General features: G+C 48.3%; 1 protein-coding gene across 3 annotated transcripts in view; it reads right to left on the bottom strand.

The window, feature by feature from the left end:
- Positions 1-2,407: 2,407 nt before the first annotated feature.
- sox6 (SRY-box transcription factor 6) overlaps positions 2,408-25,619 on the bottom strand; it is a 144,131-nt gene continuing 120,919 nt past the window's right edge. For 2 of the 3 annotated variants that reach the window (XM_056278321.1, XM_056278320.1), the window contains exons 11-14: positions 18,655-18,760; positions 7,326-7,559; positions 4,139-4,355; positions 2,408-2,714 (exon numbers count right to left, since the gene is read on the bottom strand). In XM_056278321.1, the coding sequence (XP_056134296.1) occupies positions 2,408-2,714; positions 4,139-4,355; positions 7,326-7,559; positions 18,655-18,760 (864 nt within the window). The remainder of the gene's footprint in view (positions 2,715-4,138; positions 4,356-7,325; positions 7,560-18,654; positions 18,761-25,619) is intronic. The other variant, XM_056278322.1, reaches the window with a different exon arrangement.

Genomic DNA, 25,619 nt, shown 5'->3' with positions numbered 1-25,619 from the left:
GGAGGAGAATAGCAGGACTCATGCATTAATAATGCTGTATTTGAGACGATATCCACTCGTCAGTCATTTTCATAATCCCCCACAGCTTGATGTTCTTGCTCCATCTGCTCCGCAGCGCCTGCAGCCTGGACCTGTTGAGGCCTTCGCCGCTCGGCACTGTGACGGAGAGAACAATGAGGGCCGCACAGCCCGTCTTTATTGTTTCCTATCCCACCCGCTCTGAGCCAGATGGCGCCCCCTGGGTGCCGGGAATGTCGTGGGCAGGGGGTCAGGGCAAGTCATGGCAGGGAGGGGGGAGCAACTTTAACCCCGTGGCCCTTAAAGAGGATCTCAGATCCCTCAGTAAGGAACTTAGCCGCTACAGGAGCTTCAGCCGGCCATGTCCTCAGAGGAACCTCCCTTGGCATCTTTTCAGCCGATATCAGGACGGCCGACTTTTACTCTAGTGTTCGGGAGACACCACGTGTGGTATTTTAAATACAAACGATAAGCGCTTTTCAAAAACTGTCATTACACGATACAAAGTAACAAGGCTTAAATACAGGGGCGACGACAGTCGGTTAAGTGTTTATGTAAGTGCACTAATGCAGATAGCCACGTTTTGGATAAGATGGGGTAAAACATATCCACTCCTGTGAATATGAAAAGAGGTAAAATGCTACGGGCATATAGTAGTTATAGTCTTTTCTTTCCGTTTTCGGAAAAACCCTCATAAACCGTCCCTCTTCCTGTTAAGACTACTGCAGTAATCAGCTCATTGCATCAACCCGATGACCACGCTATGCTTTAAGACTTCTTAGTGGCAATTTAAGATTTACAATGTCGAAAAAGACTTAAGTTTGGGTGGGGGGGGGGGGGTGACATTTTAAGACCAAAGACTTTAAACTTGCCGTCCAAATGGGGCTAAAGCGTTTAGGAGGACGTACTGTAGCTGCACACTGTGTAACATCAATTTGAGATTGTAATGCCCCAAAGCTGCATTTCACTGCTGTTCCAATCCCGCAGATTGCCTCTGGCCCTTTAGCGCTCTGGCCTGATTACAATCACTCTGATTAAGAAATTGGTGAGTAAGGGCGTGACGGAGGGCAAGGGGATGAGCGGAGGACGCCGCAGGGCTCTGCGCGGACCCGGCCGGCCGAACGGGAAACAAAACGAACCCGGTCTGGGGCCATTGGTGATCACTGCAATCGGGCTCTCCGGAGGAACAGTGAGCCTCACGAGCCACCACCCAGAAACCTCGCATCGCTTCCTGCAGACCGTGCCGTCTCCAAATTTCCTGAGATTCGTTTGTTTGTTCTGTCGGGGTGAATTAGAGAGAGACCGGATAATGAGGCTGCACCAAGAGATCAAGAGATTGTCTAAGACTCATGCAGCCTTACAAGACTTCAGCTATTTTAACCAAGAAAACTTGAAATGTTTGGCACTTCTGCACTAAAGCTGTGCAGTTTGTATAACAGTAATAACACTACTACTACTACTAATAATAATAATAATAGTAAATGGAGTGTGTAATTTTCCCTCTACAGAAAGACGGAACATCTCCATATGAATTTTTCAATATTTTGTCCTGGTGACATGTTAATTGGGGTTGAACACATTCACAAGCTGTTGGCTGGCACAGCATACCTGAGTGAGAGTATAATCCCATCATAAACAGTAATGTAACGTATCAAAAGCATGTAGATACATTACATTACTGTTTAATGATGTATCAAAATTATCTACATGCCTTTGATACATTACTGTTTAATGATTTATCAAAAGTATCTACATGCTTTTGATACATTACATCATAAAACTAACAATGTATCAAAAGTATCTACATGCCTTTGATACATTACATCATAAAACAGTAATGTAATGTATCAAAAGCATCTAGATGCTTTTGATACATTACATTACTGTTTAATGATGTATCAAAAGTATCTACATGAAGAACAAAAAAAAAAAAGGTAAATGACCGTAAGATTTATAGATTTCTATCAAATAATTTCAAGTTCTGTCTTTTGTTACAGGTGACAACCTAACTTCGCAGATGTCCATGATCACAACACACACACACACACACACACACACACACATTTTTAAAAAAAATAAACAAAAAAAAAAAGAAGAAGAAGAGATTAGAGGGAAAAAAAAAAGGCAAATTACCACAACCAAACTGCTTCACACACTTTAAGAGACACTTAAGACCAAATAGCCGTTGATTCGGACAAAGCCACATAATGCATGCTGGCTCCTAGATGATACACCACCGTCTGGGGTTGGTTTTCTGTTTTTCACCTTTATAGTTTTGTGGTCAAGTTTTTTTTTTCCTTTTGTTTTTTTCTCTCCCCCGGATCAGAAAAAGCCCTCCAGGCCTCCTTCCTGTACAACCTGTTGCGGACGCTCTTCCTTTGCAGGGGCCTCAGTTGGCGCTGACGGGCTCTTGCGTGTCATTCTCACTGCTATAGTCTGATTTGGGCTCGTCTTCAAAGTCCTCGTACATGTCCATCTCGTCCTCCCCGTTGACGGGCTCGTTGTTGTTGGTCATGGCGCTGGGCTCTAGCTTCATGTTGTAGGTGCTCTGGATGACGGGGATGGAAGGCTCGGGGCTGGCCGAGGTACTCGAGCACTCGGAGGTCATCTGAGGGGAGGGCGTGGTGGTCGCCATGCTGATGGCCCCGGGATAGACTACACCGGCACTGGTGCTGATGGGGATCTGTGGCTGCTGCCTGACGGTGGGAGGAGAGAGAGGGAGAGAGGGAGAGAGAGAGAGAGAGAGAGAGAGAGACAAAGGGATTGCTAATCAAGTCTTCCTCTTTTTTTCTTTTTTTCTTTGCGTGTGTACTTTTTTGGATTTTCCCACGTTTTTCTCCCCAATTGTACTTGGCCAATTACCCCACTCTTCCGAGTTGTCCCGGTCTCTGCTCCACCCCCTCTGCTGATCCAGGGAGGGCTGCAGGCTACCACATGCCTCCTCCCATACATGTGGAGTCACCAGCCGCCTCTTTTCACCTGACAGGAGTTTCGCCAGGGGGACGTAGCGCGTGGGAGGATCACGCTATTCCCCCCCAGTTCCCCCTCCCCCCTGAACAGGCGCCCCGACCGACCAGAGGAGGCGCTAGTGCAGTGACCAGAACACATACCCACATCCGGCTTCCCACCCGCAGACACGGCCAATTGTGTCTGTAGGGACGCCCGACCAAGCTGGAGGTAACACGGGGATTCGAACCGGCGATCCCCGTGTTGGCAGGCAACAGAATGGACCGCTACGCTACCCGGACGCCACTCTTCCTCTATCATGATTCAGTTTGTGGTGAAAGGGCTCGCCTTCACATGTGACGAATGAAATAAATAAAAGTGCATTATCAAATAAATGGAAAGAATGTGAGAGCCTGAGCGCTGCATAGGGGAACTCTAAAGATGATTTCTTCCACGCACTTTAAACGGAGGATGTTGGATTAAGTGTTCCCCACAGCGGTCTCGCTTTAAGCCAGTGACTCTGTGGAAGTGATTTGGGGGAAAGAGATGTTTTGAGTTCTTCAGAAATCGTAGCCGGTTTATAGGTGGCATAAAGGCAATATGTGGTTAGCGCCACTTCTGTCTGCTGTTGTGTTGGATGATTGATGCTCCAGCCTCCACGGAGGTTACGACTGATGTGGGAACACCTGGAGGAGAGGTTCTGTTTGCTGACCACACACGGTAAATTAAGGAGTTAACGTCCGGAGCGAAACTCCCCGGCCTTCTGTCAGCCTATACTTATGGTTTATATCCTATAATAATGTCTGCCTTACATGCTTCATTCGCAGACTGCAATTGTTTTCAGTTATTAAATCACAACTAATGAAATGCTTAGTTAGTGGAGGAAAATGTTGGCTAGTGTGCTTTTTCATTTAGTTGAAATATAGTCATGTGCAACAACACATGTCACCGCACACGTCTGAAGAAAAGCACTGACGGAAAAAAAAACTTCAGTTTAATGTTACAAGTTCTTACGTTGTCCACAGAGGCTACCAGGACAAGCTACACGAGATACCATTCTATTGTCTGGATATCATGCATTGCACACGTGTGTGTGTGTATATGACTGTTTGTACAGTATCCATCCATCCATCCATCCATCCATCCATCTATCAGTTTGTTACTGTGTGCTTACCCCACAGTGAAGAACTGCCTCATCTCTTGCCGCCGTGAGCGCATCATCTGCTTGTATTCTCCGATGCGAAGCTTTTTGCCATCAATGATGCAGGTCCTCTTGGGCCGCGGCTTGTACTTGTAGTTGGGGTACTTCTCTAGGTGGATCTTGCTGAGACGGGCCTGCTCCTCGTAGTAGGGCTGCTTCTCTTGATTAGACATCGACTTCCACCGGGAACCTGCACCACGAACACATGTCTAGCATCAGATTGGATTGGAACAATAGCTACGTTTCCGTGCAAGTGTTTCCTGTATGTAGATTTTATCCGTTCGGATAAAAAAGCTTGACAGAAAGGGCAATAAAACTTCCAAAACTGCCAGGAAAAGTGTTGATGCTCCATTGAGTTGGATAAACTTTTTTTTTTTGATAAAAAGAAATGTGATAAATTGGAAATCCATTATCCTTAACTGGTCCATCTACCTCATGGCAGGCCATGCCATAAGACATGGAGGTCTACAAACAGTGTCTTCTTCACGTAAACACATCTGATGTGTACACACCTTAATTTACACGATTTCATGTGTAAGCACATGAACACATTTACAGGGAAACCAGTTATTCAGTTACTATTATTATTATTTTATTATTTATTCATTTCCAGTTAGCCCAGTTACTGTGAGTACTCCATTCAAGGGAAATAGTATGATTAATATTTTAATTAGTTAATTTACATGGTTTGAAATAACCAAATTTCTCTAAAACTTTGACTAATCAGACTGTCTTATCAGCGCTTTACTTCCTGTTGTAAAAACCCCATCATGGATGTCTGACCAGTTTCTGTTAGCCATCGTTTGTAAAAGTTAGCTGCTAGCCATCGTTTTTAAAAGTTATCTGTTAGCCATAGTTTGTAAAGTTAGCTGTTACCCATTGTTTGTAAAAGTTAGCTGTTAGCCATCATTTGTAAAAGTTAGCTGTTAACCATCGTTTGTAAAAGTTAGCTGCTAGCCATCGTTTGTAAAAGTTATCTGTTAGCCATTGTTTGTAAAGTTGGCTGTTATCCATTGTTTGTAAAAGTTAGCTGTTAACCATCGTTTGTAAAAGTTAGCTGTTAGCCATCGTTTGTAAAAGTTATCTGTTAGCCATAGTTTGTAAAAGTGAGCTGCTAGCCATCGTTTGTAAAAGTTATCTGTTAGCCATTGTTTGTAAAGTTGGCTGTTATCCATCGTTTGTAAAAGTTAGCCATCGTTTGTAAAAGTTGGCTGCTAGCCATCGTTTGTAAAGTTGGCTGTTAGCCATCGTTTGTAAAGTTGGCTGTTATCCATCGTTTGTAAAAGTTAGCCATCGTTTGTAAAGTTGGCTGTTAGCCATCGTTTGTAAAAGTTAGCTGCTAGCCATCGTTTGTTAAAATTGGCTGTTAGCCATCGTTTGTAAAGTTGGCTGCTAGCCATCGTTTGTAAAGTTGGCTGCTAGCCAGATCAGTGGAAGTCTGTGGTCATCAGCGTCAGGTCAGTGGTGTTCACCGTGTGCCATGTCAGCATCCACGTTCCAACGGCGACCAAGTGACCCATTTCCCCAACGTGTACCACACGTGAGGAGTGGAAAAGACAGGAACGGAGAGAGGAGAATTAATAAGTTGGCAATATCTTAAAAATGTAACGCAATTCAATTTATTTGTAAATTGTGTAAAGTTGAGAGTCTCGCTAAGTTGTCTAACATTTTTTTCTTTTTATGAAAACTGTAAAAAAAAACTTCTCTCCAGTCGTTTTTCTTGTCTTTATTCCTGATAAACGTTTAAAATGAAATTGTTCCCTTGCTCAGTGTTCTGATCGCCTACACTTCACAGGCCCAACCAGGCAACAACTGTTTTGTGTCTGAAGTCATCCTAAAAGCATGACAACACACTTTGCATGTAAGCAACTCGTTGCTTTCCTCCCACTGATGGGGTTACTGGTTTTCATGTAAAGGGATTTACTATGTGAGGCAGTGGTTCTGCACTAGGTCCCCGGAGACCCCCGGTACTGATGGCTTCCTATTCTATCAAGAAGTCAATTACATTCACCTGTAGTGTCAGGTATTGCAGGTATCAGGGAGTTATCAGACCTGGCAGGACAGGCTAATGCAACTCAGCTCCTGCAGAATAGAAGATGTGCAGTATGGCAGGGGGGGGGGGGGGTCCCTGAGGACCGGATTGAGAACCACTGATCTAAGGAGGCAGACTTGTTGATGTAAAAGCTTGGAGACAACAAAAGGCTAGTGCGGTAAATATTGCTGGCTTTCAACTATGATCTACTGGGTATTGCCAATTTGAATAAGCTTGATCTATAGAATCCCAATGCTGAGGAGACGCGGCGCATTTCAGCAGCTTCGTTTTTTATGGTGAACCCAGCAAGGACATGCTACAAATCCATCTGGAGCAATCCCACTGAAGTGGATTGATCCACAGTGGCCAATCAGATACCATACCAATGGTCTCTCCCTGGTCCTCCACCGGCGCCACCCGGCCCCCGCCCCTCGCTAGAGTTTGGTAGCCTATAGTATGTACCGATGTTCACACATGCACAGATGGGAACTGCACCAGCATACCTTAAGCTGAGAGTAACAAACTCATATCCAACATCAAATACCTCAATCCTGGTGTGAATCCACCAAAATCTATGTTCCGGTCTGGAAAATGTGCAGTTTTGTTTTAATGAAAAATGCTGAAGGGCATATCTCTACTTATCACCAATGAATCTCTGGTCTGAACAGTACACCGGAGTTGTTCTTCAGGCCATGTGCCTGCTTGCTGTGTCATGAATGAAGCGGTTTCCTCTTGCTACCGGCATTTGGTTTAAAACACAGCAAATTTAACAGCCAACAGTGCTAACGTCCACGTGAGAAGACTAGCGGCGAGAATGGAAGATAATCAATTTCAACATTAACAAACCTGCATGGGCCCTAAAAAAAAAAAAAAAAGGTATTTCAGTAAATGTGGATGCAGTACGTGAAGTGCTTAATTTCCTGACCGGATCCAAAACATCTGCTGGTGAGAAACAGGCATCGATGACCAGAAAATGATTCCACAACTTCCCCTGCTTTCTTTTATAATGTATGGATCTTTTGAAGTGCTTGTAGGCATCTCTGCAGGAGCTGCATGTTTACTGCCCTGGCCGAGCGGCTGACTGGAATACTCGCGGAGAGACGTGATGTGTGAATGCGATGGGCCTACCCAAGATTTTGCTGATGTTGGAGTTGTGCATGTCGGGGAAGGCCTGCAGGATCTTGCGTCGCTCATCCTTGGCCCACACCATGAACGCGTTCATGGGCCTTTTGATGTGGGGCTCGTTGCTGTTCCTTCCTCGGGACTCCCTGTAGACCCGCGCTTCAGTAGTGCTGGCGCCCCCTGTTGGCCAACAATAATAGGGTTGTGGTTTATCTGAGGAGCCATTGACCTGTTGGCTCCCTGGAAAGGCCAGAGTGAGAACGAGCGGAACAAATAGTGAGGTAAGCGGTGAATGAAATACCATGAGTCACGGTCAATATCAGCCCCGCCCACTGTGACCGGCGCTCTCCCGGGGCTGCTCTCACACCAGCCCCGAGCCACAGCGGGCTGACCCTCCATTGGACAGAACAAAATGTCTTAACCCACACGTTAGATAAGTAGGATGCTATGTGAATCTAAGGCAGACCCGCACTCAGAGGATCTTACACGCTAGCTAACTATGTGGTCTGATCCTCAGCATGCATTCACACTCCTCTACTCAGCCACATGCATTCTTTTTTTTGGGGGGGGGGGTTCCCCCTTTTTCTCCCCAATTGTACTTGACCAATTACCCCGCTCTTCCGAGCCGTCCCAGTCTCTGCTCCACCCCCTCTGCTGATCCGGGGAGGGCTGCAGACTACCACAAGTCTCCCCCCATACATGTGGAGTCACCAGCCGCTTCTTTTCACCTGACAGTGAGGAGTTTCACCAGGGGGATGTAGCGCGTGGGAGGATCACGCTATTCCCCCCAGTTCCCCCTCCACCCCCAACCAGAGGAGGCGCTAGTACAGCGACCAGGACACATACCCACATCTGACTTCCCATCCGCAGACCTGTAGGGACGCCCGACCAAGCCGGAGGTAACACGGGGATTCAAACCGGCGATCCCATTTTAACAAGGCAACATTTAGGTTTCTATAAAACATACAAGGTGCCGAAATTAATAACCAGCATGGTATTTGAGACAGTCCTTAAAAAGAAAAGGATAGAATAAAGAGTAGCTCTTTATTTTAATTTAATTTTAATCTGAATTAAAAAAAAAAAAAAACACTCTCTCCCACACACACACACACACATAATGCATGTATTATATGTATACTAAAACATACTAATACATAATGCTGTACTAACACATATAATATATATATATATGAGTACAGACACAGCCTTCCTCCTCCTCCTCCATGCCAGTACACACTCACACACACACTCACACACAAACACACAAACTCACACACAAACACAAACAAACCAGGCTGCAGACTGCCGTTTCTCAATCAGGCCATTCACAATCAGCATAAGAGAGCTCCTCCATATTAAACTGTACATCAGACTGATAATGATTTCTCTTTGCATGCGCATTTGCTTCCTTTTATATGTAAGATGTGAAAGAATTAAATAAAAGCAATATGAATATTTAAACAAACCAAAACATGTTGATAAACAAGGCTTGAAAAATAAGACAAAAAAAGCTTTCCATATGCTACGATACATCTTTAATGATCTCAAATCTGGAAAAGAAAGCTTGGGATGACTCATGCATATTTCATCATCCACATGTGAAGCCTTCTCATTAGGCCATTCCACCAGCAGCCTTGGCACGCGTTACCTGGGTTTTGATTTCTATTATTATTTTACTTGATAAACAAAATCAAACTCTTAATGAGTAATGGAGGGCTGGGTTTCGTGTGAGATTACTGCACCAGTCACACGACGCTCGCCTCGCTCCGCACCGCCAAGAAACAAACTGCTTCCACAAATATAATTACTTCCCGCTTTGGAAAGTGGGTATTCTCAACTAGCGGAGGATGAAAAGGGTAAACTCAGCCTCATACATACTCACGCACATGAACTCGTGACCATAACCATTTCATAAGAACAGAATAGAATAGAACAGAATAGAACAGAACAGAATAGAATAGAACAGAATAGAACAGAATACTCTATTACTCATTCTGTACATACTTACAAATGAAATTTACTCTCTGCATTTAAGCCCTCCTAGCTGTGTAGCTAGGAGCAGTGGGCCGCCGCCGTGCAGCGCCCAGGGACCAACTCCAGTTATTTCTTCATACTGCCTTGCTCAGGGGCAGAGGCAGAAGTATTAACCCTAACAGGCATGTAATTTTGATGGTGGGAGGAAACTGGAGAACATGCAAACTCCACACAGAAAGGAACCGGGACGGCCTGAGGTTCGAACCCAGGGACCTTCTTGCTTTGAGGCAGCAGCTAACCCCTGGGCCACCGTGCCGCCAGGTATGGTCGACAGTCCGTCTGATTAAGCCTGTCTGTAAGTAATGTGTTTGGAATTCAAACGGTGTCTGGAGTCCATCTGTCCATGAGGACGACTTGTTTTCCCTCAGCATAGATACACCATACATATTTATCTGCAATTTGTCTCTTTATATAAGGTCCTTATCGTAACATATAGCTCTGTCCAACGCGTCATGTGACCATCCACTACTGAAGGCCTGGGCTGAGGGCTCAACCCAAAACACCAAGCCCCTGCAAAACTATGGGGGGAAGAAAAGCCTGCCTTGTATGCACAAACTAAGTGGACACACACACACACACCAGAGGGGAACCCTCTGGACCTTCAAGGTATTCTGCGAATACCCAAGAAAAAATATTGAAAGAATTTTTGTACTCCAAATGAATATTTTTTAATTATTTTAATCCACTGAAATAATAATAATAGTTTCTAGGTCAGCGTTATAAACTTGGACTAATATGTCTTGGCAAACAGTGGGTTCATATAATGAACGGGAAATGGACCAATCACAAGTTTTCTTCCGATGGTATCTGGGTGAATCAGGGGCGCCCCCGTGCCAGGACCTTTCGACAGTTGTCTTAGCCAATCATATGTTGTTGAGTTGTGGGCGGGACAATATCCCGACGCCTTCCGGGTATTCACGAATTTGATAAGCGACCAGCGAGGTGGTCAGTGAGTGAGGACTTAGAGAGCAGTGACATGGCGGGAGTCAGTGAAGAGGAAGCCCGTGTGGCTGAATTAGTAGAAACTCCATTTTCTAGAGGCCTTTTCAGGAAAAAAAAGAAACAAAACTAGAAATAATCCCGAAAGGTCGACCGCCACCCGCCTTGCCAGGACTGGTCTCAAGCTACCAGTGGTGTTTTCAGCCTCGCAGCTACAGCCGCTATCCGAGGCTACCGGGCAGCCTGCACGCCAACACGCTGTACTTCTTCTGCATTCATTGCGAATTGCAACCAGATGGAGTTATATCGCCACCTACTGTTGCATTAAAGAGTCCTCAACTAATACGCCGTACTGCTGGGGAATGCTTGCTTTTCAATCTCGACAAGGGGCCCTGGTCCAGCGCACACACACGTGCCGTGTCTCTCAAAAGTTGTAATGCCCCTTTTTCGTTGTTGGGTTTTGTGTACTCGTGCCTCTTGCAGAGTACGCACAGAGTCAGGCCTTGCGTGCCGAAATGCTACAGGCCTTACAGCCGCTGTGAATTCAGAAATAATACACTACCTTTTCCGCCACCAATCTCCGCAGTACGTTAATTTCATTTAGCATGCACTCACTGTACAAGACGAATTGATTTCACTTTGTTTGGTTTTGACAACCATGTTTATTGTGCGGTGAAATGTGGTGTGGCAGAGGGCTGACAGTATCCATCAACGCAGGGCAATCTGCTGACTGCCGGGGCCAGATGAAGGTATTCATTAGCCCAGGAGCGCGGCGCTCACTCAGACACGACAGCCAGTGTCTGCGCCCCGCGATGGCTTGCTCTAATTTACGGCGTCTCCCGTGCCATTACTCTATCACTGACACTGATTCAGCAATTTATATACTGGCGTGCATGCACACGGGCAGAGGTGAGCTTCTTACGAGGAGCGTGACAAAACAAGCCGCCTGCCATCAGCCAGCGCTACAGCCGCCGTTAGCTGGGAAACCAACCACTTGACTTAGTTCATTAGAGGGGAGACGGGGGAGGCAGGGGTCTTTCTTCACACGACGGCAGGTGGCGAGGTATCTTGTCCTTGCTGTCATGTGCTCACAGCGAGCCACAGAAACTCAAGAGCGGCGCGAAGACACGCCGCCGCCCCGGCCTGGCAAGGAGTGCAGGTGGGAAGCTGATTCAGAGTAAGAGCTGCCACCTTTGACCCCTGGAAAACCAAAATGTTGACATGGAAGATGCTCACACACGCCGTGTTATCCCCGTTTGAGTCTGGAGCTGAGACAGCGATGCCAAACAAGGACACACGGTGCCACACATTGTTAAACACGACTCGTGTGGCTTTGTTGTGAGCCGAATGATGTGGGATCGTTGTGTTAATTTGTAATGTGAAGTAGGTCTGGTGTGGTCTGCAGCATGACAGCTGGGTATCTAACGTTACACGTTAGTCACATCACATCCTGACGGGACGCTTAACGATGACATCGGAAACACTTGGTCGTTTCATTTCATGTATGCAAGTACATGAACCAAACCGACATATCGTTTCCCCCAGCCCACATCAGTGCAACACAAAGACAAAAACACATCCAGAAACTACAAGGACACACGTATCCAACCCAACACACATATCTCAACTAAACAAAACAAATCACTGTCCAGACCGAACGCCAGCCAGGATGACTGCTGGAACTGCTGGTCTGAACGGGCTAGCAGTTAGCTTAGCTAGCGTTTTAGAATTGACATTATAAAATAGATGCTTTTGCAGCAGCTCAGCAGAGCTACAGTTAGCTTGTCTGAACCATGTCTTTTAGCTAACCAACAACCCAGAAAAGCAAGACGACACATCAGATTGGTTTCAGCCGGTTAAAGGTGATGCAGCATGTTACCTGCAGCTCTGTGCAGCCTTGTGCAGCTCTGTACAACTCTGTGCAGCTTTGTGCAGCTCTGTGCAAATCTGTGCAGCTCTGTGCAGCTCTGTACAACTCTGTGCAGCTTTGTGCAGCTCTGTGCAAATCTGTGCAGCCTTGTGCATGGTGTTTGTGTGTGTGTGGTTGCTCCCCATCTTAAAACAACGGGGTCATGTAATGACCCCTGGGTGGGTGTCTTACGCCTTCTCACCTGACTCTTGGCTGGTGACACCTCAGAATTTATTCCCACACCCGTGCCAGTAGCGTCTCTAAAAGACAGCAGCAGGCAGTTCAGCGCCGCGGCATCCCCGTCCCTTGGCTTACAAAGAGAAGGAGCAGACGGCTCTGGCTTGCTGCAGATGAGCAGTAACTGTGCTCTTCCGGTGGAGCAGACCATTTAGGATCAGTTAGTTAGGTGTGTGATTGTGTAAATAAACACAGATGTTTAGCGGTGACGGGGCAGGAGCCCCCAGGGTTATGGTGGGGGGCGGGGGAACACAGGGAGCCCCGCTTAATAGAATTTATTGTGATTCATGAGGCCCGCGGCTCAGTGTGACAGAGCAAGATGAGATTCCCCTTTTAATTTGTCTCTCCTGCAAACACGGAAGATGAGCGACATGAATTACAGGACGAGAGAGAGTGTGTGTGTGTGTGTGTGTGGGAGGGTGCACTGGGGGAGGGGGTCAAGGGGTCGGGCAGGAAAATGGGAGAAGAGAGCGAGGAAACCAAGTGGTAGGTGTGCAACAAGAAAGGAAAAAAGAAAGAGGCAGTTTGCGAGACTGTAGCGAGACGCACGCCGCACCTGTGGTGGTGCAGGCTGCGACTCGACGGCGTGCCGAGCCAGAGGGCAGCGCCGTCCCCCCACTTGACACGTCTTTGTTCCGCGGGCAGACGCACACTGTCACCCAGGAATCCGCTCAGGAGGATTCGGGGAGGATGAGCCTCGGCGAGCAGGCAACAATCACGCCAAGCTGCCAGGCCCTCCCTGCTGGGATCGAGTCTCGCACCTCTGACTGCAGCTATTTACCGCCGACAATAGAGACGCTCCCTCGGAGGGGGATCAGCCCAGATTAGCGTGCACGCACGGATAGGGCGCCGCGCTCAGCGCCCCCTGTTCAGACCCCCGGCTCACCGCCTGCTAATTAAACCATTACAAATTACAAGAGATGTAAGTCCTTCTTTAACACGCCAACCCTGTGTGTTTCTCACCTCTCCTGCATGCTCCGAATTCTGACACACACACACACACTGTGTGTGAGAGAGAGGGGGGGGGGGCAGGAGAGAGAGACTTTTAACAATCCTTTCCTAAAAATCACAAGAAAATGACAACACAAAGAGCAACATGGTCAGTAACACAAGATTCACACAATCTAAATCATCTCAGGACCCTCCCCAAGACCAGCTCCTCACCCACAACACAAGCAAAGTACATTTCTACAACACCACACACTGCCAAAACATTCCAGGTCATCCATCATTCTGAAGTAGCAAAAATCTACTTTTAAACGAGCTCTTAACATTTTTATAAGAGAGAGAGACAGACAGAGAGAGAGGCAGGAGAGAGACAGAGAGAGAGAGAGAGAGAGAGAGAGAGAGAGAGAGAGAGAGAGAGAGAGAGAGCGACACACACACAGAGAGAGAGAGAGACAGACAGACCGAGAGAGAGGCAGGAGAGAGACACAGAGAGAGAGAGAGAGAGAGAGAGAGAGAGAGAGAGAGAGAGAGAGAGAGAGAGAGAGAGAGGAAGGAGAGAGACACGGAGAGAGAGAGAGAGAGAGAGAGAGACAGACAGAGAGAGAGGCAGGAGGGAGACACAGAGAGAGAGAGAGAGAGAGAGAGAGAGAGAGAGAGAGAGAGACAGAGAGAGAGACAGACAGAGAGAGAGGAAGGAGAGAGACACGGAGAGAGAGAGAGAGAGAGAGAGACAGACAGAGAGAGAGGCAGGAGGGAGACACAGAGAGAGAGAGAGAGAGAGAGAGAGAGACAGACAGAGAGAGAGGAAGGAGAGAGACACGGAGAGAGAGAGAGAGAGAGAGAGAGAGAGAGAGAGAGAGAGAGAGAGAGAGAGAGAGAGAGAGAGAGAGAGAGAGAGAGAGAGAGAGAGAGCGACACACACAGAGAGACAGACCGAGAGAGGCAGGAGAGAGACACAGAGAGAGAGAGAGAGAGAGGAAAGACAGAGAAAGAGAGGCAGAGGTAGGGGAGAGAGAGAGAGAGGAGAGAGAGGCAGGAGAGAGACAGACAGACAGAGAGAGAGAGAGAGGCAGGAGAGGGAGAGGCGGGGGGGAGGGAGAGAGAGAGAGAGAGAGAGCATGGGAACAAATGGCTGACATGTTATAACATGCTGGCTGGAGCTCTTACTCTGCTCTGCCCTATGCCCTTTACATGCCATGAGCCTTAACGTGGAGCTCCACACATTCCTATTTTCACCCTGCCATGTCACACACACACACACACACACACACACACACACACACACACACACACACACACACACACACACACACACACACAAGAAGCTTGTCCTAGTTTGCTGACTTGAGGACAGTTGAAATGTATTGATCACATTGTGTTATGTGTGTGATTGTGTTATTGTGTATGTGATTGTGTGTGTTATTGTGTGTGATTGTGTGTGTGATTGTGTGTTATTGTGTGTGTTTGTGCTATTGTGTGTGTGATTGTGCTATTGTGTGTGTGATTGTGTTATAGTGTGTGTTATTGTGTGTGATTGTGTGTGATTGTGTGTGTTATTGAGTGTGTGATTGTGTTACTGTGTGTGTTTTGTGTGTGTGAGTGATAAGTGGTGCAGCACCACAGCACCTTGTGTAAGCTCTCAGCAGCGAGTGTCTCTTCTGGGAAAATCCCAGGCAGTAAAGCCGGGATGGAATTCCCATGGCCCCGGTGTGGAGGGAAAACAGCAACACAAACATCTCCGAACAATCGGGCTCGGCGGAACAACACAAAACCTCACAGCAGCTCAGAGCTGGCCGTGTAAACACACACAACACCGGGCTTCCGGATGAGTCCGGTCTCCAGGACTCGGCTCACATTGTCACACTGCGCTCAGATCAGCCGTGTTTCCTGCCTCCGTGAATCTCTCAACGCCCTCCTTGTTCTGCTGGACCGGCTGTACACAAACACACCACCTCCGCACCGCGCCGCCGCCACGCCGCCATATGTCAACCAACAAACTGGCTTCGCTTGGGCCTTTGTGGCCGCCCCTAATGTTTTTCATGTGAGCCTGAAAAGACCTAATGAATCTGCGGTGGGTTTACGCGTGTGGCTGGCGGCTTTGCAGAATGAAGGAAACTTTATCTATTTCCACTGCGCCGCCGCGGCCTTCCAGCTGCCGTCGTTAGAGGCTGGCAGCTGTTAATTCGGTCGCTGCTCTACAAATATTGGTTTAAGCAACTTAAAGCGTTCTATGAAGCGGCGCGGTGACAGAGGTCTGCTGTTCTCTGCCGCTCCGCTGTTCTGAAGGAGAGCTGTTCACAGCGAGCTGTTCACAGCGAGGGGCTTTCACACGCCATCTGGGGGGCGGCGAGCTGCGCCCAGTAGTTTTCCTCTCCGGGACACAAGGACGCCCTGCTTCACGGCCTCGGACAAACACGCCGTGGAGACGCACAGGACCCACGCCGCTCTTCAGCGGCCTGAGCTGGCAAGAGCCGGGTCATCTGCATAGCGCTCCATCAGCGGCCGCACCACCCTGCACCACACCCCCGCAGTCTCCTGTGTGCTCCCCAAACGCCACTGGGAAAGTGTCCCCCAGTGGTCAGGTCACCAGTCCGTGAGGCGCCATCTTTATATGTCGTACGCTGGCGTTTGCTGCAACAGCTGCATGTGGCGCTGTATAACTCGTGCTTTCTTCTACAGTGTAGCTTATTCCAGCGCAGCTCACTGAGGGTCACAGCAGACCAGGAAGCAGACCAGGAAGCAGACCAGGAAGCAGACCAGGAAGTAAAGGTTGTCCTATTCACAGTCACAGGTTGCCCTAACTGTTTACCTTTCGAGAGAAACGTGTGTGTGGATGTGATACGCAACGCGGGTTCATCACATAAAAACATAAACAAACACTGAAACGAGGGGCGTCCGGGTGGCGTGGCGGTCTACTCCGTTGCCTACCAACACGGGGATCGCTGGTTCAAATCCCCGTGTTACCTCCCGCTTTGTCGGGCGTCCCTACAGACGTAATTGGCCGTGTCTGCGGGTGGGAAGCCGGGTGTGGGTGTGTGTCCTGGTCGCTGCACTAGCGCCTCCTCTGGTTGGTCAGGGTGCCTGTTCAGGGGGGGGAGGGGGAATAGCGTGATCCTCCCATGCGCTACGTCCCCCTGGTGAAACTCCTCACTGTCAGGTGAAAAGGAGCGGCTGGTGACTCCACGTGTATGGGAGGAGGCATGTGGTAGTCTGCAGCCCTCCCCGGATCAGCAGAGGGGGTGGAGCAGAGACCGGGACGGCTCGGGAGAGTAGGGTAATTGGACGGGTACAATTGGGGAGAAAACGGGGGGGTGGGTTTGAAATGAAACCTTTCTATATATCAAAGCATGATTGTATACCCTATTTAGCCACAATGCTTGCGGGGGTGGGGTGGGGTGGGGTGGGGGTCCTCAAAACAAGGACCTGAAAAGTCAACATGCTTCCAGGAGTGTAAACACTCCCTGGCTGCGAAAACAGACTTTTTAATGTGGACGCAGCATCGTAAAACCCTGCTTGCCATCAGTCAGCCGGACATGTTTTCCTGTCGGGGCTTGAAAGAGACAGACAGATATGTTTGTGGTGGAAGAGATGAAATAGTGACTGTGCCTTTGAGTTATGTGTAGTCCCCTGGCTCCCAGCCATGCCTCTTACCCTGAGAAGAGGCCCTCTCTTCTAGCTAACCTCTGCCTGGGCCTAATCCACAGCCCACTGGGAACGCTGAATGGAGGCGTCTGGCGCTAGCCTTTCCCTCGGCCCCGTGCAGGACTTAAAAGGACACAACTGCACTTGTGCGCGCCCTGCTTCTGTCCTGACTTCACAGTAGCCACAGAAGGAAGGTTCCCACTAGGAGGCTGGGGACTGGAGGGCACGTCTCCCCCGGGGGGCTAGAGGGCTGGGACGGATTCTGCTACTGTGGCTCACATGGGAAACAGCTCTACGAAAAACCACTAAGTGCACCTCTACTTCTCATCGGCAGGACTGGGTGTGATGTGAAAGCAGGGGCGATAAATAATTTAGGCATCTGCTTTGGAGTCGATAAACAAACAATTTCATGGGAGGTAAACCGACATCTTGTGTATGAATCCGTGTGAACTCATTACACGGGGACACTTCAGGGCAAAAACTGCTGGGAAACATTCCCGATTCAGGGCTACCTAAAGCTTCTGTGGACTTACATTGTCCTGAGAAATAGCTGTCCTGCTCTGGGAGGCTTTCAGCCATCAAAGGTGAGTCAGATCCATTTTCCCCCTCGCCCCGACTCCGCAGCGCCATGGAAACTGCCACAAATATTTATGTCGGACAAACATCAGGTCTCCCGACGCTGTGTGGCAGCCCGGGCCACAAAGGCAGATGATGCTCTGTCGTACCGGTGCTACCCGAATTTACACCCTCGTGTGCAGGACCTCAAACAAGCTCAGACGCGGCGGGAGCCGGGCTTGGACACAAGCCAGCTTTGTCCTCGGCCACCCTTGTTCTCCACTCACCCAGCTGTGAAAAACTCCTGAATGGCCCAAAGACACATGCTCGTCTGTGCAGGAACACATTCATGCGCCGCTCGGTCATACAGGACGCGGCCGTACAGGGCGGCACGGCACGGCCCGGGGTCTTCCTCGCTCCGGCCAGCCGGGCCGGGAACGAATCAGCAGGCATGGCCCCCCCCCCACCCCCCGATTCGTTTTAGTGTTGATTCGATATCTCAAATATCGCAACGTTATAAACACCGCGACTCGATACTGTGGCAGTAAAACGAAGACCCTACTACTGCGCAGAAGATGTACAACGTTGATCATGAATCCCCAAGGCGAACAGGAAACACCGACACGCCTTCCTGACTACACAGTCAAACCCTTCAGACTCACGACGCCCGCAGATGCAGAAATCACCACCACCACTCTTCCCCGCAGGACCCGTTAACTGCATGCCGGCGTGGCAATTCAAGGGCAACGCCGCGGCATTAAAATCGTCACGGCTTAGTGTGGCGAGCGCCGAATCACCCCCCCCCTCCCCTTCCCCCTGTGCTAGAGCACACAGAAACAATCCGACGGCTGAACCGAGCGGTCCAGGAAAGGGACTCCGCTCGGCAAGATCCAGACGGTACCGCGAGGCAGCATCGAAGGTGAGATGCCGTGAGAAGGCATGTGGCCATTACCTTGCGAGAGGTCGTCCGGAGACGAAGACAGGGCAGGGTAATTGTTAGGGGGGGGGGGGGGGGGAGAAGAGTTATGTGCCCTACGCAGGTTAGTGAGGAACGCTGGGGTGCAGACTTACCATCGAGATCCTCCGGCCTGGTGAGATCGATAACCCTGTGGCCGAGCTTCCCGTCCTCGCCGAGCTTGCCGAGGTGGTGTCCCAGGCTCTCGAAGTGCACCCTCTCCTATAAGGGGGGGGGGGGGGGGGGGGAGGGTAGATACGGTGAGAAACACAAACAAGCAGATACACATCCCTGTATTTTTCTCCGCCGTAATGGGATGGTGCATACAACCCCATCGCAAATCTCTAAAACAGAAAACAACAAAACAAGAAAGGTGTTTTGGACGTTCTTTCTGAGCAGCGGCTCTCTTGATGTGAACTAGACGCTGCTTTTTTCCTCCCCTTTCTCCTCTCGCTCTATTCATCAGCTGTTATAATGGATGAAGGGAGGCAGAGGAGAGAGACAGTGAGGGCCAGGGGGTGCCGTAAATAGATTTACAGAGGAATACTTTGTGATCCCGAGCACACAATGGGGGCCGCGGTCCTCTTTGCAGCGCTCGGATTTTCCTCTGTAATCTTCTCCCTGCGTCCTCCCCTCGCAGTCTGCGGCGGCGCTCAGAGCTCGGAGCCCATCATTTATTCAGGGTTCATGCTTTGGAGAACACACCGTGTTTTCCCTTTTGTCGTGTCGCTTTATGCTCAGATTAAACTTGGCATCATGTTGTACTTGACGCACAATGAGACCCTGTCATTCACCGCTCTGCGACAATATTAAATGTCATGTCCATGTGCATTTACAGAATAAAATAACAGCTTTCGGGGGGCCTCTGAATAGTCGCTGCATATTACACTTAATGTATTATGCAGGGGGAGAGTGCCGACTGCTGCCGGCTCCATTGTGGAATGACCTAGTTCCTCGGCGAACACACAGGGCATTAGCACAAGGCTGTCTTCCTCTCTAAAGACTCAAGTAGGAGATGGACACTTTGACTCTGCGTGATACAAATAATCCCCCCCCCCCCCAGGTTGCGCCTGGATGACACTAAAAGCAGGCACGCTGCAGCCATTCGGAGGAGAGTATCTGTTTAACTCCCAGGGTGAGCGGTCGGAGGCTGCCCAAGGTGCGCCGTTCGCCCTGACCCCGTCCCATTCTTCTCCCCCTCTTCTAAACGTGCCAATCACACGCGGTCTGAGCACACGCTCAGGTGAGGTCAGCGCCGCTGGTCTTTGTGCCGCTCTTGCCCTTTCCTCCCCCCCCCCCGTCTGAGTCTGCACATATCTAACTTTGATTTCCCTAAAAGAGGAAGAAGCTGCAGCACACGGCGTATGAGATGGACCACAACGCATGTGGCCGAAAGACAAAATATCAAGGCGTCTGGATTTTATGTGTGCAGTTGCATTTTGCTGATAAATACAACCATATGACCCAATTTACGCCAGATCCTGCAGCAACGAGATCCAGATCTGGACCACCTGCATCCCAGCTCCTTTTTGCAAGGGTCCCACATTGCTCGTGGCAAGCAAAAAGTACATTTTTGTGCGCTAATATATATTCCATAAAAACACACATTTTTTTTAAAATTATTTGTCGCCTTCTGAAACTCCTCATCATCTTGTCTCTCTCTGACAGCAGATGAAGAACACTGTCATGGCTCGCGGTGGTCTCAGGGCATAACCACACCACACGTTTCACCACTACATATCTGTCAAAGTGAATGTGTGGCAGTGAAATTCAGCGTGGTTATTAAAGTATATCATTCTGATATCTGAGAGGCCTTTTTTTTTTTTTATTTAACCCCTTTTTCTCCCAAATTGTACCCGTCCAATTACCCCACTCTCCCGAGCCGTCCCGGTCTCTGCTCCACCCCCTCTGCTGACCCGGGGAGGGCTGCAGACTACCACATGTCTCCTCCCATACATGTGGAGTCACCAGCCGCTTCTTTTCACCTGACAGTGAGGAGTTTCACCAGGGGGACGTAGTGCGTGGGAGGATCATGCTATTCCCCCGTTTCCCCCCTCAACAGGCGCCCCGACCGACCAGAGGAGGCGCTAGTGCAGCTACCGGGACACATACCCACATCCGGCTTCCCACCTGCAGACACGGCCAATTGTGTCTGTAGGGACGCCCGACCAAGCCGGAGGTAACACGGGGATTTGAACAGGTGATCCCCGTGTTGGTAGGCAATATGTGCAGGCTGGTTGTTGAGTGACACAAAGGAAGATCGGATGGTGATGCTGCAGTAGCTGCTATAGTGCACAGTGGTGTGTGTGGCTGTGCGTTGTGGTTGTTGAACATCAGTTGTCTTGTTGGTGATGATGTAGTAGTGCAGATAGTGTGTGAAGGTGCATTTTGTATGTGTTTGTTTTGGCTTTATCGGCAACCATGTGAGAAATTTGTGTGTGTGTGTGGGGGGGCAGTTCACTGCTGAAGGCCCTGACTGAAACCTCAGGTATCCATCCATCCATCCATTATCCAAACCGCTTATCCTACTCAGGGTCGCGGGGATGCTGGAGCCTATCCCAGCAGCCACTGCGTGGCTGGCAGGGAGACACCCTGGACAGGCCACACATTCACACCTATAGGGACCATTTAGTACGGCCGAGTCACCTGACCTACGTGTCTTTGGACTGTGGGAGGAAACCGGAGCACCTGGAGGAAACCCACACAGACACGGGGAGAACATGCAAGCGCCACACAGAGGACGACCCCCAAGGTTGGACTACCCCAGGGCTCGAACCCAGGACCTTCTTGCTGTGAGTCGACCGCGCTAACCACTGCACCACCGCCCTTACTGCAGCCAAATGTCCTATATTTTTGCTGTTTGCCTGAGGTTTACATGCCCTATACATACCCCATACATACCCCAGGGTATGCCACTGTTAAAGGTATGCTGATTGTGTGACAACATAGCTGCACTGTGGTGTTCAACATTTGCCTCAACAACGTGACGACCCTTCCACGTCCTTCCCCTTTGCAGTCAACCCACCGGATCACCACGCAGGACTGCACAATTAATACATGCATTTAACAAATCAAAATTATAAAACATTTTCTCAGAGAACACTTACTAAGAAATAAGTATGACTAACATATTTGTTTCTTGCAGTTTTTTTTCCAGATGGTTGGAAAGGATGACGAGATGAGGAATGAAGTTCGAGTCCATTTGAGGCCTTTCACAGTATTTTGATTTTCCTCATGTTTTTATTTATTAAAGAGCTATTTCTCAAAAGAAGACACTGTGAGGGAGACAGAATGAGTGCTGCAATTTACCATCATCCTCGAAGGAGCCGTCAGTATTTATGGCCAGCTGAGTGACTCTGATATACAATTAACAACTACCTGCTTAGGGCCTGTGATTAGAGCCTGTCTGTCTGACGGCCCTTTACTAACTTAAGTGTTGTCTAATTGTGACATATGTGGCGGTCCCCGCTGGGCAAGAAGACGCTTTGTAAAGACAAGATGGAGCGCGGCGCCTCTCTGAGTAACACGCTCTGTGTGAAGCAAAACGCTATGGGGTCTTCCATTCAGGAAAAATGTCATTTGAATTATGGGAATATACATTGATTTGATGCTTAACTATGGTTAACTGGTGTACATATCCAAACAAAAAAAAAAAGTAGTGATATTGGTATTGACATTCCACTCCTCATTAGTTGAGCACTTCTATCAACACCATTGATGGTTTCCGGAAAAAAACTATACATATATATATAATATATAATATATATAATATATATATATATATATATAATGTTTTTTCCCAAAACCGTCAACAGATACAGGAAAAAAATATATAAGTATTAAAACTGCAATGTATTAAAACTTTTTTTTCCTGTATCTGTGTTAACTGTCCTATGTATCAGTTTGCTGGCTTATATATTGATTTCATCATCATCATCATCATCATCATCATCATCAGTTCTGTAACCTATGGAGGTCGTAGGAGCACAGCTGATGCCTCAACGAGTTGAGTCATCATTGTGTTTCAGTAGGGGGAGTACCTGGTGGTCCCTATCTCCTCTCCAGGTATGGACGGCCATTTGTTCACAGAGGAACTCATCCACCCCTTGACACAACAACCCAAAGGTTGAAGTGGGGGGGTGCCGGTTTAGTCATCGACAACCCGACGGTTGCAGTTTAACGTCATACCCAGGACGTATATCGGTTTACTGACTTGTATATTGGGTTGTTGTATACATTGGTTTGGCTGGTGTGAGAGAGAAAAAAAAATGCTACAGAAATTTTTGCTATGTATTTTCTCTAAATTGTCGCTTTTAAATGGTACAATAATGTCGGACTGTGCAAGGTCCATTACAGAATCAATCACTGAAAACCAAGCATTAATAAATACACTAGCAGATGCCATGGACTGCAGTCTCCAAAATGCAGCCGATCAGGAAGTAGTGTCTGTGTTTAGAAATCGTCATGTTCCTCCAGCCTCAGCCGCCGGACTCGGCCCCAGCCCACACCCAAGACCAACAGGAACAAACCAAGACGACAGACGAGAACTCCAGACCAAGATATAACCTACGGAGACATTTTTAGCCATGCAGCTCCACGTAAGGTTACATTTATACTGTCAAAAAGAGATGACAACATTAACTAGTTTGTATTTAGCACCAGAATTTGCTCTCATAATTGTGTTGTTTGCTAACTAGCTTGCATTAGCGAATTGGTTCATCTTTTTCTACTTATGCCCTGATCTTGAGAACATTAGGCCTGAATCACGTCAGGGCCTGTTGCAGTCCAGCTTTCCATGTTTGACACTTGTTGTTGGATGTCGGCCACGGTGATGATAACTGGTTCTTGTTCTGGGACATTACTGTGGTCTACTCTTAGGTCCAGAAGCCACTGGCCATTGGTGTTGTGTGACGTCTCCTTTTCCCATATACTATCATTCCAGTATTGCTCGGTCTCTGCTCTGGGTGGGTCTGGTGGCCAGAGCTGTGTGCCTTTGTTTGGCAGTTTCCAGCGCCTCACTTATGGACAGCTTGCTGTACTTCTTAAACTAGGGCCTGGCTTTCATCACAACTTTCTGCACCTCTGTTAACTGGCTGACATCTCTCTGTGCTGCTTTGATCTTGGCTTCCAGCCTTCTCTTCCATGGAGCATCTCCAGGATTATGGTGGCAGTGGCTTGTTGGTCTCGTTTAGGGTGGCAGTCGAGATACTGCGTAAGGCTGTGTTCACATCTGCAAGCAGGCTTTGTGATGGTACTTTTGTCACTCTATATATGGACTGAATACAGACTGGAAGTCCCCAAGACCAAATGGGAGACACCGCCCAAGGTGACTGAGATTGAGAATGGCAGAACTAAGATCCTGTGGGACCTCAAGTTACAGACTGACAAACAGGTGCTAGCTAACCAACCAGACATTGTGGTGGTCGACAAGGAACTGAAGACAGCAGTAGTGATCGATGTAGAAATCCTGAGTGACGCAACACCAGGAAGAAAGTGCATGAGAAGCTAGAGAAATACCAAGGGCTGAGGGAAGAGCTAGATTGGATGTGGATGATGAAATCCACAGTAGTCCCAGTGGTAATAGGAGTACTAGGGGCTGTGACCCCCAAACTGGGAGAGTGCCAGCAGATTCCAGGAACAACATCTGAGGTCTCTGTCCAGAAGAGTGTGGTCCTAGGTACAGTTAAGGTACTGCATGAAACCCTCCAACTCCTAGGCCTCTGGTAGAGGACCCAAGCTTGAGGAAGAAACTTCTAGTGAACATGACAACATCTGGAGAGGCTTACTGTCTAGATGTTAACGCAGACATGCAGGTATTTCTTCAGAAGTAGAAAGGTGGGCAACAAGCCTTCCTCGGACACCGTTACCCGACAGTTCCCGCTCATCGATTTCTGTGTTACCCATGTCATCCTCGCTGTCATCAACTGCATTCTAAATATGAATTGTCTGATATGAGTTTTTGAAGCCTACCAGAATTAAATTTCCCTCGAACATCTGACGTGTTTGTTCAGGTGCTAGCTTATGCTTGAGAAGGTTTCTATTTCTTTCAATGCTTGATAGGCAGTGTAAGAGCACACCTATCCTCCCACATTCTGAGTCCAAAAGTTACTGTAGCATACATGATTACCACATCATAGACATGAAATGTCCTGTTTCTGTTGAAGTATGTCCTGGTTAATGAGTAATGATGTACATGACACAGATGAGGCACAGATACTGCTTGCATTAACGTATAGTGATGTTTGTGCACCCAACTGTCCAAGGCCTGTCAGACTGAGCATCAAACTCTTGATGTTTGAGTACCAAGCAGACAAAGGGCAGGTATGTATGTGGAATGTATTCTGAGTCCGAGTTACTCTTACTAATGTGATCTCATGTTTGTTTTTGTTGTTGCACTTTATGCTGCAAAACCAATTGCCCTTCGAGGACAAATAAAGTTGAACTTGAACTTGTAGGGTAATCCATTTCAATATTATTAAGTTAGTAAAAGTATCCAACCTCCCCTGTACTAACCAGTTTATTAAGTAGCCCTAGATAAAGCTAGTGTACTCTAAGGGCCCAGACGCACCAAACTGACTAGCGGCGACGAAGGCCAACTGTTGCGTTGCCTCACGTCGTCTGCCGTCTGAGCCAAAAAGTAGCACTTGAACACCCCGTAAACACTACAGCCGACGGCCAACAAGCATGTTCTGCACTGATTCACTAAGCTGAACAGCCAATCAGAGTGATCTCTCTCACTGAAGGGCTCCGCCAATTCAACATGCTGAATCGGCCAAAAAGCTGCCAACAGGGGTCCGACTAGCGCTAGTCCAACTTTTTTCCCACCACAGATCTTGGAACACAAAAATATATATACATAATGAAAACGAAAAGAAGCAGGGTTGTATTTTATATCATAGTAAGTATACATTACAGTGAAGATAACTGGAGTAGACATGTATTGCCAAGACGAGCTGAGATGGTGACGTCGACAAGTACACTGCGGTTCCAGCTGCAGAATGACCATACTGCATCCTCCCGTCCTTGGGAGTTTGTACTCCCCGAGTCGAACTTGCTAAGTCCGAACTTGGTGTCCTTGGTA

This window comes from Lampris incognitus, chromosome 4 (genome assembly GCF_029633865.1).
Source record: "Lampris incognitus isolate fLamInc1 chromosome 4, fLamInc1.hap2, whole genome shotgun sequence".
NCBI lineage: Eukaryota > Metazoa > Chordata > Actinopteri > Lampriformes > Lampridae > Lampris > Lampris incognitus.
Note: the sequence above shows the minus strand (reverse complement) of the source record. Positions and strands in the feature narration are given on the sequence as shown.